General features: G+C 43.9%; 1 protein-coding gene across 1 annotated transcript in view; it reads left to right on the top strand.

The window, feature by feature from the left end:
- PAPPA (pappalysin 1) overlaps positions 1 to 14511 on the top strand; it is a 239549-nt gene extending 225038 nt beyond the window's left edge. The window contains exon 22 of the mRNA XM_083422840.1: positions 5347 to 14511. Within this exon, the coding sequence (XP_083278966.1) occupies positions 5347 to 5454 (108 nt within the window). The 3' untranslated portion in view covers positions 5455 to 14511. The remainder of the gene's footprint in view (positions 1 to 5346) is intronic.

The raw sequence follows: 14511 nt of genomic DNA, 5'->3' as shown, positions 1-14511 counted from the left end.
CAGCAGGGCTCTTCTGTTGTCCTGATACACAATAGCTAGGATCTAAAATAAATCATACTACAATATTTATTCTCAGACCAGGGGTGCCCAAACTTTTTTCTAAGAGGGCCAGATTTGATGAAGTGAGCAGGTGTGAGGGGTGGCCAAAGTTGTTGACCTTTTTTTAGGATTGAGCTTTTGAGGGGATTTTATAAACTGCCACAGGGGCCGAATTAGGCCCCCGAAATGGACTTTGGACATGCCTGTCGCCTACTAAATCTACTGACAATCAATATTGTTCAGGATTACACACACACACACACCGCCAATATAGGAAAAAGAGGAAGAGAGAAAAATATCCAACAATTTTATGAATTTCATGGTGCAGCAATGTTCTGGGTCTTGCTTACCCTTAGAAACGCATAATCTGTGAGGTATTATCTCTGCAATAGGCAGAGTCCACGTATTCTTATACCACAGCAAGATGTTTAAGTCCTGGAAATTCCACATAATTCCAGCATCCACCTAAAAAGTTCCTCAGTTTGGAAACGTGATGTTTCATTAACTCATAAGTTTAGAAGGTCAGGTTGTGGGAAGGCTTGGATGGGCCATTTATTTATTTGTTTGTTTGCTTGCTTGCTTTTGGTACTGTATTTCTTTAAAAAAAAATCCATCCAAAGTTTTGATGCCAGAGGGCATTCCCAACATAAGTTGAAGAATATTCTCCTATTGTCGCAACTATGCCAACAATTCTATGGTGCATTTGATGTCCTATCAGAAAGCTGCACAAGAGTACAATGCCACCCATGCAGAATTTTTAAACAAAATTCCTTTAACATAAGCTGAGGTAGATTTATAGAACTTAGAAGATGATGATGATTAATTAAATTTGTATACCGCCCTGTACCCACAGGTCTCTGGGCGGTTCACAGGATAAAATAACAATATAAAACCACAAAATACATAATCAAAATAAAAACCAAAACAACCCAATACACACACACACCCCGCCGCCAAAACATTTTAAAAGGACATTGGATGACAATCAACCAAAGTCCTGGTTAAAGAGAATTGTTCTTGCCTGGCACCTAAAGCTGTGTAATAAAGGCGCCGTGCAAGCCTTCCCCAAAGAGCATTCCGCCGATGGGGAGCCACTGCAGAGAAGGCCCTTTCTCATGTTGCCACCCTCCAGACCTCTCATGGAGGAGGCACACAAATATATTGCAGTCCACTTAAGAGTCATTTCTTTTCAATTGTAGGTTCCTTCTCCCAGGTAAGCTTAAGACCTTCTAATGGTTAAAAAAGGTAAAGGACCCCTGGATGGTTAAGTCCAGTCAAATTCGACTATGTGGTATGGCACTCATCTCCACTTTCAGGCTAAGGGAGCCAGCTTTTGTCCACAGACAGCTTTCCGGGTCATGTGGCCAGCATGACTAGATCACTAAATCATGCAACAGAACGCTGTGATGAGTGGCAGAGCACACGGAAACACCATTTACCTTCCTGACGCAGCGCTGATTCGAACGGATTGAAACTGCCAACCTTCTGATCAGCAAGCCCAAGAGGCACAGAGGTTTAGACCACAGAGCTACCCACGTCCACTTCTACAGGTCACATAGATTTATCAAGAAGTTCCATATAAATAACAGATACCAGTTCTCTGTCCCAATGGCCCAGGTGTAATAACAAATCCTTTAGATTTAGTAAGGGATCTAGTAACTTGTGCCTTAAGGGCAGGATCAGCCAATAAACGTCAAAAGATATCTGCCCTGGATCTCCTACAGCTAGCCTGACTTGCTCACTAAAAATTTGAACATTATTGGTACTAAAACCACATAACGAGAACAAGTTCTTTTTCTCCCAGCATAAAATGATTCTCTTCAGGCTCATATCCCTAACCTAAGGAGGGAGGCAGCCTAATGGCAGCAGTGGTGAATATCTCAAATGCCACCTCCTCCCCTGTAGAACCTATCAGATGTTTAGGGTGGAGGGCACTCTTCGTAGTTCTGCCACCCCCAGAAGCTCGGTGTGGTGATGGTGGCTCAGGAGAGCTCCTTCTCTGCAGCAGCCTCTAAGTTGTTGTTCTCCCTCCACACAGACGTGCATTTGGCAACCTTATTGTACAGCTTTCTTCAAATTATGAAGACACATCTTTTTACTGTACTCTTTTGTCACGTGAGATGTATATTTTCAGGAACCACCCCTTTATGTGATTGCAAGTTTTTGAAAAAAACTGTTTTTAATGTGTTTTAGATTGTAACCCACCTAGAGATTGTGGGGTAAAGTGATGATGAAGAGGAGGACAAGGTCATGATAATTACAGTGGCTAATGTGTTGCTGGTGACATGCTCGAAAATCCATGGCATTTGAGCTTTTGTCAAGTGGGAAGGAAAGCACAGTTCATTCTAAGGGCACATCCGTTACCTTGGCTTTTGACAGTTGCAGTATTTTGTTTTGTGGGACCCGCCTCTTCATTTGAATTCATACTGTCCTGTTCCATTTGGAACAGTTCTCCTTGTTTTATAATTATAAAGGGCTTTGCTTGTTTTCATATCTGTATATTATTCCCAGGCTGGGACCTCATGATGAAGGGTGGGTACAAAATCATGTACGTGGATAAATATGCAGGTGGTCCCAGGTTAAGTCCCCTCCTAATGAGATCTGACTCTGTTTAAGGCAGCTTCCTACATTCCTATGCCCAAAGTTTCCAAGAGCCCTCTCAAATTGTGATTTTATGCCAGCCTAGGATGGCCACAGCAGTGAAGTGCTATTACCTTCCAGCCCTACTTATAGCTTTCATGGAGGCATTTGATTAGCTGACACTGGAAACAGATTGTGGCTTAGATTGGTTTCAGTCTGCAGCAGGGCTTGGGGGATCTCACCTTCCTCTGGCCTCCTCTGTTGGTGATGAAGCTTCCAGTGCCTATCATGTTACTAGACCTTCAGTGTTCCCTCCCTTCTCTCAGTATAATGTTTTCCTCTGTGGTAGGACTTCTGGAATCTTTCCTGTAGAGGATTGAGACACTATGTCGGGAAGGAAAATCCACATGGATTTCAACAGGAAAACTCCTCAAGGAGGAGCTGACCTGAATCGAGTACCCTCCTTGTTCCATGAAGAAGAAGGAGAAAAATCCTCCCTTCTGTGGAGGAACATTGGAACATCCTCGCTGCTGCTGAAACTGCATTGATGCTTCCTAGTCAGTGATTTCCCCAGTAGCTACTTTTGAAGGATCTCCACAGCTTTGAAAGCAGAGCACTACAATGGAAGATCTGTTTGGTGCCAGAGGGTGGGGACCCAGTTATCTGCATTGAGATCCTTCCAGCCCCTGGTGGAAAAGTCTGCCAGGTTGGGGGGGGGGAGCAGAGGTGACCCAGCCCCCCTCATTCTGCATAATTTGGGTGCAAAGAGAGAGTGGCATGTTGTGAAGAGGCAGGCAGGGACATGCATGGAGAAGGGAGGGAGGCGTTGCCTAGCAATGGGAGGACACACATGTGTATGTGTGGCATGTGCATTCCCAGAAGCACCCATAACAAATGTGTCAGCAGAGAGGACAGATGGGAGGGTCTCCTTACATGACCTGTACCATGGTGAAGAAGAAGAAGAAGAAGAAGAAGAAGAAGAAGAAGAAGAAGAAGAAGAAGAAGAAGAAGAAGGAGAAGAAATTGCCATAGCAGGAGGAAGCCAATGTGTCAGCAGGGAGGGAACACACATTTATGCTTGCTAAAAACATTTGAACAGGTTGTGGCATCGTTCAGGAAGGGAAGGGAATTAGGTCATTAACTCTGGCTCAATAAATGGAAAAGACTCTTGGGAATTCATCCCAGGCACCAAAGTCTCTCCACCCCCACCCCAACCCCAGTTTTGCCCTGCTCTTTACTTTATGTAAATTCCTGATGCAATCCACTGAAATCAACTTCCTTTCACCAAAGCAACACCCAGCTGCTGCTCCAGTTGCTGCCTTCGCTTCTTTGGTTAAAGAGGCAGGAAGCTGCTCTTGCATGATAGCCTTCTTCCATTCCTTGCAAGCCCCTCACCCACCCTCACTTGGCAAAATGTAACCTTCTACCCCAAATCCAGAACTCTGCTTACCTGGGAAAGCTGGGCAGGGTCTTGCTCTACCTGATGCAAGCTTTATAATATGAGAGAGAGAGAGAGAGAGAGAGAGAGAGAGAGAGAGAGAGAGAGAGATCCTGTTCACTTTTGAACATTGCAAAATGAAGCCTGGGTCTGATCTGGATGGGATCCTAACTGTTAGGGAGGGCAAGTTTGACCGGGTTGGGTGGGTTATTGCTAAACCAGTCTACATTGTAAATGATGGCAGATTATTGCTATTAGCATAGGGATGTGGAATCTCAGGCACAGGAGCAAAATGCAGCCTCTTAGGCATGTATATCCAGCTGTTGGAACTCCCCCCCCCCATAAGCCACACCCCTTTATTGGCCCAGGCACCTCTGTCCAGCCTTTGGGTCATTCCCAGGTCACACTGGCCCAGCTCCTCACCTTAAGTGCTTAAATGTGCCCCTAAACTGAGACAAGGCCTCTTTGGTCACCTGGGTGGAGGGTGGAGGAGGCAGGTGGCAGATATAGAAGCTTCTTTACTTTGTATAGTAGGGACATAGCATTACAAAAGGCAAGCATCTTCTCAGTTCTGCACCCACTTTTGCTTCTGATCCCACCCAACTCCAGCTATGGACTGCAGAAAAGGTCCCATTCTTGTCCCCGACCCAAATTCATTAGTTTCTGATTTAATGGTCTTCTAAAGGCTAAGCCATGTGGCTCATTTATTGATAGGTCAGTGGCTCAGTTTAACACCATCTCCAGATGGCAGATTTTTGCTGGAGAGATTCAAGTCCATTCTGGATATTGAAGGCTTGCACAGTTAAAGCACATCCTTCTGTCACCCTAGTGCAACAGATCTTCTAGATAGTCATAAAAATGACTTCTCGTGGTTAGGAATGTGATGGTTGGGAAATGTACTGGAAGAGGCTTGGGGGCAATCTGATGGTTAAAGGGAAGGCATATAAACCCCAAAAGCAAATCAGAATGAATGTTCATTGCCATATAAGCCTTCCTACAAACATATCAGAACAAATCATTGATACAGAGAGTGCCAAACCTCTGCAGAACCTTGGTACAAACCAAATCAGGATGAATGGTCTAGGTTGCCTAGAGCTGCCCCAAGTCTTTAAGGCCCATTTGAAAGAGGTAGCCAAGTGTATATCCACCGGGGGGGGGGGGCTTTCCACAAAGATGGTGTCAACACCAAAAAGGCCCTGCCCTGTTGTGCTTTTAGAAATCCTTTTAAGCAGCTTTGCAAATAAGAGTGAGGCACTGATGCCCTATGTTTCTTGGTTTCCTTTGTACAGGTCATCCCCTTCCCAATGTCCTGTGACATGCAGGGTGATTGTGCTTGTCGGGACCCCAGCGCCCAAGAGCACAGCCGACGGGAGCTTCGCGCCTTCAGCATTGGATAATACCAAGATGACAGAAGAGAAACCACCTCCAAAGGCTAGGAGAGAGGCATCGTCACTTACCCCATTTTTGTTGGTATTGTGTGTGTTTTTTTCCTCATTTGTTTAAAACAAAACAATTTCAGCTGCTCAACTCAATGGTGTTTCTGCACCAGGGACCTGTAGAACTCAACCAGTCTGCCTTTAATTTCTTTGCCCAAGGAGAACTGAAATTTGGGGTGGGGGTGGAGGGTGGAGGGAAAGGCAGGCTCTTGTATTAAACATATCTTACCTAGCAAGAAGAAGCAAAACAGGAAATGGCAAATAGTTGAGTCAAAGAGGACTTTTTTAAAACAACAACAAAAATGTGCCAGGAGACGAAGGAGGAGGCATCATGTCTGATGCAATTGTGCATCCACCTCGTTTGAACAATGCGTGGTTCAGTTTGTGGGTTTGTATGTCTTTTGGCTTAAGTCCCTCCTCCTCTTTTGTATGCAGATTAAGGCAAAAAAAAAAAAAATACCAAGCCATATATAAATATGTACCTAATACTTATAGAGAAGTTGGCGGGGTGGAGAGAGGGAGAGAGGGAGAGGAGCATGCCATGGCAACAGAAGAAGGAGTGCATTGCCTTGGCTGCCTTCAGTGTTGTACGCTCAGACTCCCTTCATGATCAATGAGGGTGTGAGAAAAAGGAAGGAAGGAAGGAAAGAAGGAAGGAAGGAAGGGAAGGAAGGAAGGGAAGCCAGTAAGCCATTTGGTTTGTTGGGGTTGGGTTGGAAAGAAGAAGATGAGGAGGGGGGAGGAAAAAGAAGAATTGCTTGCCAGCTTTGCAGACAAGGAGAGGGGGCTTCCTGAGATCCTTAAGCCAGTGCTAGAGGGAGATGAATTTCTGTGGCAAAAAGCTGAGGGTCAAGGGGGGTGGTGGCTTCAGCTGCTAAGCTGGGGGTGAAAGATGGAAGTCCTACTGCACCACCAATGGGGAACAGAGAAGAAAAGGAAGTGGAAGAAGGTCAACCAAACCTCCATCCTGCTGCTGCTGTTACTCTTGCTGCTGCTATATCCCGTAAAACTGATTCCCTTACTGTGTCAGGAACAGGGTGCTGTTTAACCTCCAAGCAACCAAACAGTCTGCCTTAAACCGCTTTACCGGTTGCCTGCCTTCCAAACCACCTCGGGGTTCCTCCCCACCTTCTTTTCCTCAAGCACGACAAAGAAAAACAAGACACCAATCAACCCCCAAAACATATCCAACTAAGTTCTCTTTAGAGTAGGCCCCCTTGAATTTGATGGCCCTAGCCCACTTAGGTCTGCTCATTTCAGTGGGTTGGATGCTACCAATAACCCTCAAGGCCCAAAATGAAATTTCAGCAGCAAACAAAGCCTCGTGTGGGCATGTGGCTTTTCCATCACCTGATTAGCCTTTCTCCTCCAAATATAAAATCCCTGAGACAATGACCCAACCTGTGACTGAGGAGAGAGAGTGGGGCCTTTCCCAAAGTGATAGAAGCTACCTGGTGCAAGACCCTCGAGCTGTGTGGAACAACCCTTATCAGTATTAACCTCTCGGACAGGACCCCACAATGCTCCTGCCATTGCCTGTCTAACCTCTTCCACACCATCATATCTGGAGTCAGCTCTTGGTAGCTGCCAGCTTTTCCCCATCCTCTCTCTCTGTCTCTCAGTCATTGGACTCCATGTGCAATTTTGCTGCTAGAACTCTAAATTCTGCACACAGGGGCCTGGGCTTGTAAAACTTCAGGGTCTCCTATCTCTGCAGGGAATCTGAAGAAACTGACTACAATTCCCTCTGGTGTCTGCCAAAAGGAGAAGCAGCCAAGTCTTAGGTGGTCCGGTGATGGAACAGGCACACAATTTGACTTGTTGCCAGGATTGTTTGCTTGCCATTTTGAAAAAGCAGTAGCCCCATCTTGACATAACTGGATGCCATTATGGGGAAGAGAAACCACAGCACTGGCCACTCATGTGATTCGGCAAACTAGGTTCCCCACATCTATCCTTTGTATTTTAATTCTAGCAAATTGTGGGGGGGTGGAGGGGCTATTCGCAGCCAATGGAAATATTTCAAGTTTAAAAGAACCCTGGTCTTTGCAAACATTAACTGTTGCTAACTGATTCTCAAATTGGGCGAGCCTCTGCATCAGACATAAACATAAACTGGTTTAATGGTCCTGCTCTCACCCCTAGGAATTCTGGGAACTTTTAACAAAGAGTTCTCAAAAACACCCAGAACCCAACTGACTTTCCCAGTATTCTTCAGGGAGAGGCATGACAAGGCCAAATTAAATGGCACGTGGAGGGGATGTATGTGGACTTCTGCAGCTCTACCTCTTTCTAAGCAGCTGGGGGGGGGGGCTCTGAATTGAATCCTGCTGGTGGCACTTGGGAAAGAAAGGGTTAACCTTTTCCTGCTGCCATGCCATTTACTCAAAACAAATCACCCCCCCAACACACACACACACACACACACACACACACACACACACTTCTCAAACTATGGTTTGGAGACATTATTTTCCTCCACTGCCATGCAAAATATCATTCTATAGTCCCAATTCCATCCAGATATAGGTGAATTTAAGAATCTTTTCCCATCTGAGAACATCTTTTTAAAAACAAATTCCAGCTGAAATACATAAGGGAGTATGCTTGGGGATGGGTGTGGGGTGTGACTTTAAAAAGGCAAGTGAATTTGATTTGTCAGAAACATTATTACCCAATAATTTCCTACAGAAGTTCCTTGTGGCTGTCTTGGCCCCAGTTGCTTTAAAAAGCACCAACTCTGTTCATGAATAAGAATTAGGGGGGGGGGGAGGATTCAGTTTGGTTTGTATTTCAGTGGAAACCTATGTAATTCACACTTCCCCAAACAATCCACAGACTAAAATGCTGCTGTCCTTCGGATTTCAGACTTCTTTAGAATTTGCAATGCCAAATAATACATGAAAAAAAATGCAAATATTCAGAAAAAGTGTGCAGTAAAAACACCACATTGGTAAAAGCAACATAGAAAAAAGCATTATACTTTTGTGAGCTGCTTAAATGCTGTCCTGGTATTAAGCAGGATATAAATGTACAAAATAATAATAACATTAATGATAAATTATTATGACTATGGAAAATGGCTCGCAAGAATATGCATATTAGATAAAATTGCATACAAAGTAGGTTTACTAGGTTAATTTCATTCTAAAATGCTGCCAAATTTTCATAAGGACATAAAAAAATGCACACTGATGCAGAAATGAACTTAAGTTCAGAAACTGAAATTAAGATTGGGAAAAAAATGAGAAAATGAAATTGGACAGAATTGTCTATCCTTGTTAGTTTGCATCCTATTCCATGTTAACCAGCTCCTGAAATAACTGGGAAATTGCTTTTATTCTCCTAACTCCACCCATTCCATACTGTTGCTGTGTTCAGGTGGGATTCATTCACATGCCCACTAATTAGGGTTTGCATCAGTTAAAGTGGATTTGGTGCTCTTGTGCTACAAGCCTGCCTCCTCTTCACAGCACTCCACTCCAGCCAAAAGAAAGAAAAAGAACTAGCCTTTTTGCAATAAGGAAAGTGATGGGGAAATGCACTGGAAACTGTGGAGTAACATTCATTTGACACAAGGTTGCAGGGGCAAAACTAGACTTTATTTCATCTGGGTCGAAGACCCAGCTTGGCACACACATCCCATGTGCATTTGCATATATACACATACAGCCTGGGAGCCTCGTTGACGCTCCAGGGCAAAAAGGCTCTGCAAGGTTGTATTACCTCCCTGCAAACAAATAAGAATAAACAATAAATAGCCAGCATTGCCCAGTTTGCAAACTTTGTGCACGCAAATCAGTTCAAATGTGCAAGGGACAGGTGATTTGAAAGCAATCAAAAGAGAACATGGTGCATATTAAACCACTTTGAGTTGTTGTTTTTTAACCATCAAGTGGTGTATAAATTTTCTGAAACAAATATACAAATGCTAAGGGCAAATGACTCCTCCTAGAAGTTTCACCACCCTCCACCCTGTCGAACATATTGGGCTGGGTTGGTGGCCTGGATTTTCTTGTCCATCCTAGACGATGAGGAGGGTTTTAGCCGCTGGAAGGTGCTTTGGAAGCAGGACTCAGCTACCTCCATTCTGGTGTCACTTGGTTGTAACTGTCGGTTTGTTCTAGGTTTTACCTGTGTTTTGTTTCTGTCTTTAAAGAGAGAGAGAGAGAAAGAAAGAAAGAAAGAGGGAGGTTTGTTTGTTTGTTTGCTTGCCTGCTTTTTAAACCTGAAAGATTCTCAACCAACATTTCCTGCTGCAACTGATTTGAGTGGCTACTGAAGAGAAGAAAGGAAGAGACAAAAGAGGGTGGTGCAAAGAAAGGGGAGAGGAGAGGCAACGTTATTGCTGGGACTGCACATGTTTTCAAGGAAATGTCCATTTCTAACAACTAAGGACAGTCAGACAGAGAGACTCAAATAACTTGAGGGCTTTATAATATGTTGGGCACAAATCTCATGAAACATTATCTTGTGCAAATCTTCCGGAGATAGCTCAGAGGGGAGTCAGAGAATTGGGCTCATTGTCTAATCCAGGGTTGGCCAACATGCTGCCCTCCGTCCCTGGCTGTTTGCTATGCTGACTACAGCTGGTGGGAGTTGGAGTCCAATAACGTTTGCCAATTTTGGTTTGCCCTGATTCCTTTTCCCCATATGCTTTGTAGTACTTCATAGGCATCTGCCTTTTCCCTTGGTATGTCTGTCATTTGTGTGGGGGGGGGGGTTACTTTAATTTCTCCCAAGATGTTTTTGAGGGCAAAGAAATTGCATCTCTCCCCCTAACCCAGTCCACACTGATCAGACTGTATTTGATACAACTTCCAGTGTTTCACAGCTCTCCTAACCGCACGGACTAAATTCAAAAGAACGACAGCACACACACAAAAAAAGAAGAATGCAAAAAAAGGCGGCTGCTAAAATGATTAGACAGATGATTCCAGTTCTTGGGGAAAACATCAATGTTTTCTCATTAAGAAAAAAAAATCATTTACTGGATAGGTGGTGCAGGATTAGCAGAACAGCTAGGTCAGCCACGGATTGCAAAGTTTGTGGGGGATGTGGGGGCACCATCTCTATCTGCCTTTGGACTTTCTATACTGGACTGGGCTGCCATGAAATGTGCTGCATGTATAGCATGATTAATACCTTAACATTCTAATATATGTGTGTGTGAGATATATGCAGTATACTAATTCTAACAGTATAATATGTGTTGTTTTACAGGAGGGATGAGGAGACTCTGTCTTTCCTGATGTTGCTGGACTCCAACTCCCTTCATTCCTGAGCACTAGCCCTGCTGACTATGGCTGCTGGGAGTTGGAGTCCAATAATACCTATAGAGTCACCAGTTTCCCCATCCCTGATTTAGACAATATTGAATCAGATGGACCTCAAATCTTACCTCTGCTGTGAATTCACTAGGTCTGAGGAGGAACTGAGGAGGTCTTCCAGATTGCATTGAACTGCACATCCCATTATCAATGACCATTGACCATGCTGGCTGGGGCAGATGGGAGCTGAGAGCCCAGCAACATCTGGAGGAGTTATTGTTCCCCATCCCTATTTTACCACACACACTTTCACAGCTCCATCCCTTGTCCACCCCATAGTCCAAGGCCATTTCTAGAATCAGTGTTCCTCTTACTTCCTCAAGCATGATCTTGCTGATCATGGAAGTCATGTTGATCTGGACAGCATTTACTACCAATGCATGATGTTGGTTAGGCTAGGGGAGAGTAATGCTCTTAACTGTGGGTGGTATGTGTTGCAAAGGATTGTGGGAGCAGCCACTAAGTGTTCCTGCTGATGAGTTTATACCCAGTATGGGAACTAGGAGACAATTCTTCAGAATGTTCACTGGTCCTCAACATATCCCAAACCAGCTCCATTTTTATTGCTCAGGTCACAAAACTGGAAAACAATTACACTGCCCTACTTGACGCATACGTGACCAACATGTATAAAGTACACCAAACAGTCACTGCTTGCACCATCCTAAGGATTTAGGAGAAGACAGGGCCAACCCAAAGCTTCTTCTAGAAGCAAAGGACAAAATGGTGCCCAGTCAGTACACATACAGGTTCCAGCCAGTTGATCTAAATTTCTATGCTCATGTCTTCCACCATATCAGAGGGCTTAGGAGGTACAGAGCAGGCTAGCTTATGGAGAATTGTTGGATGGGACTTGTACCACCACCACTGCATCACCAGCATACCCTACCGGAGGCAGCTCCCCCATTTCCTCATGCTTACTGAGGCAGATAGTAGCTATAGTTCAGCAACATCTGGGGGGGCAAAGGTTTCCCACCATTGGTGTAATAATAATGGCCCAGTATAGGCAGAGCAGCCTAATGTTTTTGCGGCACAAACAGAGAAGTGTCTCAATTTTGCTGCACAACTGGACCAAGGCCAATTTCCTCTCCCTGGCTCATCTGTTCTCCATCCTAGGAACAAGAGGTCCTGGTGCAATCAGGCAGACTCTTCCTTGGAAGTGGGGCCTCTTTGTTTCCCAAGTTCTGCAAAAGTGGAGATTTTTGGCCTGTGCCTCAGGCAGGTATGAAAGAAGCTGCACTAGCTGATTTCAGACAGGGGACATAGCCAATCCTTTCTGGAGATGCTGGGGGTTGAAACTGAGACATGCATTCAAAGCAGATGCTCTTCCAATAAGATAAGGCCCTTCGCTAACAGCATAACAATGTATATTTTCATTATCCATTCCATAGTACCTACTTTTGTCCCAAGTCAAAGCTTTTCCTAGAACCAGAGATCACCTCTTTGTATCAAGCTTCCATGTGTGTTGGGAAAGAGGTGCAAATCACTGGCAGTGGCTGAAATATACCCTTACTGTTGCTGCTTCAAGAGAAAAACAGACTTGCAAAGTGTTAGCAGGTTTGAGTCATGTGTTCCTGTGCTTCCAAACAGTTAAAATGGCAGATTTCTCCATTCTGTAGAGCTTTGTGTACACTCACATGGAAAGCCGCACACATTTGCACAACCTGACAGTAGAAATGGGTTGGCAAGACAAATGAATGGATAACTAACACTGACCAGACTAGTCATGCTGCTTTCACATAGCTAGCCCCTGCCCTGAGTGCTAAGTGGTTGCGTGTTTGAGGAGATGTAGAATGTAGCTGACCTAGTGGCTGGATCTTTTTGGCCCCCTTAAGCTGGGAAAAGGCCAAAAGGAATGCTTGTGAAACTCACATGTTTCTCACCCCACTCGTCTCAAAACACACATTCTCCAGACCCCAAAAGCACAGAAGGGAATGCCTGACACAGAGATAGTTCAAGAGCCCCAGTCCCAAAAATCACAGAGGCCTGCAAGTTATTTTGAACAGAAGTGGGGAAATGTATGTCTCCTCCCCCCAACCCTCTAATATTGCTGGGACCATCAGTCCCAGTCAATGTGGCCAATAGTCAGGGGTGATGGAAGCTGGAATGCCACAGGTTCCTCACCTCACACTGCCTTGGGGAAAAGTAGTGAGGCTTACATTTCAGTCACTGGTTCAGGTTTCGAAAGTAGGTCTGAAGCCATCTTTCCTGCTTTGTTCTCCATCATTTCTCAATAAGGAGGTAAACAGGAAGTTAAGTGTAATGTACCAAAGCCACACTCTGCTGATTGTAGAACAAAAACACTTTGATGTGCACCATGATCCTGTGCCCTAAGCAGGTAACTCAGTGTTTTCAGAGCTGACAGCATACCTGTGGACTCAGATTTAGCAAGGGCAACTGAATGTACAGTCATGGGTGGTCACAGAGTAGGCCCTCCCACACACCACACCACACCACACCACACCACACCACACCACACCACACCACACCACACTCTTATTGGACTATCTGGAGGGCAACCAGCACTCTGCCATCAACCCCTTTGCTGGATCTAGATGATGGACTTGAGGGTCTGATTTTCACCAGCAAGAGGAGCAAGAGGGATGGGAAATAGATTTGTGGGGTTTACAGCGCTTGAGCGCCTGGGACATAAACTGCTCCGACTGAAGTTATGGGTCTGTCTCTCTATTCCTTTGAAACAAAACACAAGTGTAAGGGGGGAGTAGACCCCATTTGCTGCTGCCTTCAAGAGAAGCAGAATACGTATTTTGAGCTTTATCCGAATATAATATAGTAATATTTGCAAATAAAACTGTGATCTCTTCTAGTGCAACATATATAGATATAAATATATATATATTGATAGATAATATAATTATTCCTATTACCAACTGCTCCTCCATAATGATAAACCATATTATATCATTTTTTATTGTTACAGTTATGATGGTTACACTTATTGGTGATTTTATTATGGAATTTGTACTTTAGGCATCAGCTCCAAGTCAGTGTCAACCAATACTTACCCCCGCCCCCCAAAAAAGTTAAATGGAACTATTTGCATAAGAGTTCTACGGGTCTACTGTATAAGCGAGAAAGAGAGAGAGAAGTAAGAAGGAAATTGGAGGGACAAAACAAAAACACAGTTTAAACCTTATTTTGGTACCTCATGCCTGTACTTTTGCTGCTCCTGGTTATTTTACTTGTTCCGTTGCTGCGTTCGTTCGTTTTTAACAAATCTAATTTAAATCTCCAAGCAATATATAAAGATGTAAATAGTAAAAAAAACCACCTTATTTATTAAGATTGTCATCTTTTTTAAGAAAAATTATATTTACACAATTGTTCATCTAATTTATTACCTTTTTAGTAGTACAGTTATTTTCTCTATGATTGTACTGGTGTTGTTGTTTTTTTCCTGTTCAGGGTCTTTGTTTAAATGTCATTTTTTTTACAGGTCTGGTATTTGTTCATTTTCAATTATTCTCTTCCTCCCCATACCCTCCCTCAGTTTTTCAGGTAACTGGTTATATTTCACATATTCAAATAATAATAATTTTTTCCCCATCATGCATCAGCACTATTTTCCCATTGTCTTATTCCTGTATGTTAAAGTTATATATATGTGGTCTTTACCTGAGAAAACAAAGACTCAAAAGCAGCAGTATAAAAGCTTGTATTAAAAGAG

This window comes from Podarcis tiliguerta (genome assembly GCF_965153285.1).
Source record: "Podarcis tiliguerta genome assembly, chromosome: Z".
NCBI lineage: Eukaryota > Metazoa > Chordata > Lepidosauria > Squamata > Lacertidae > Podarcis > Podarcis tiliguerta.
The sequence above is the reverse complement of the archived record's forward strand: the minus strand, read 5'-3'. Positions and strand labels throughout refer to the sequence as shown.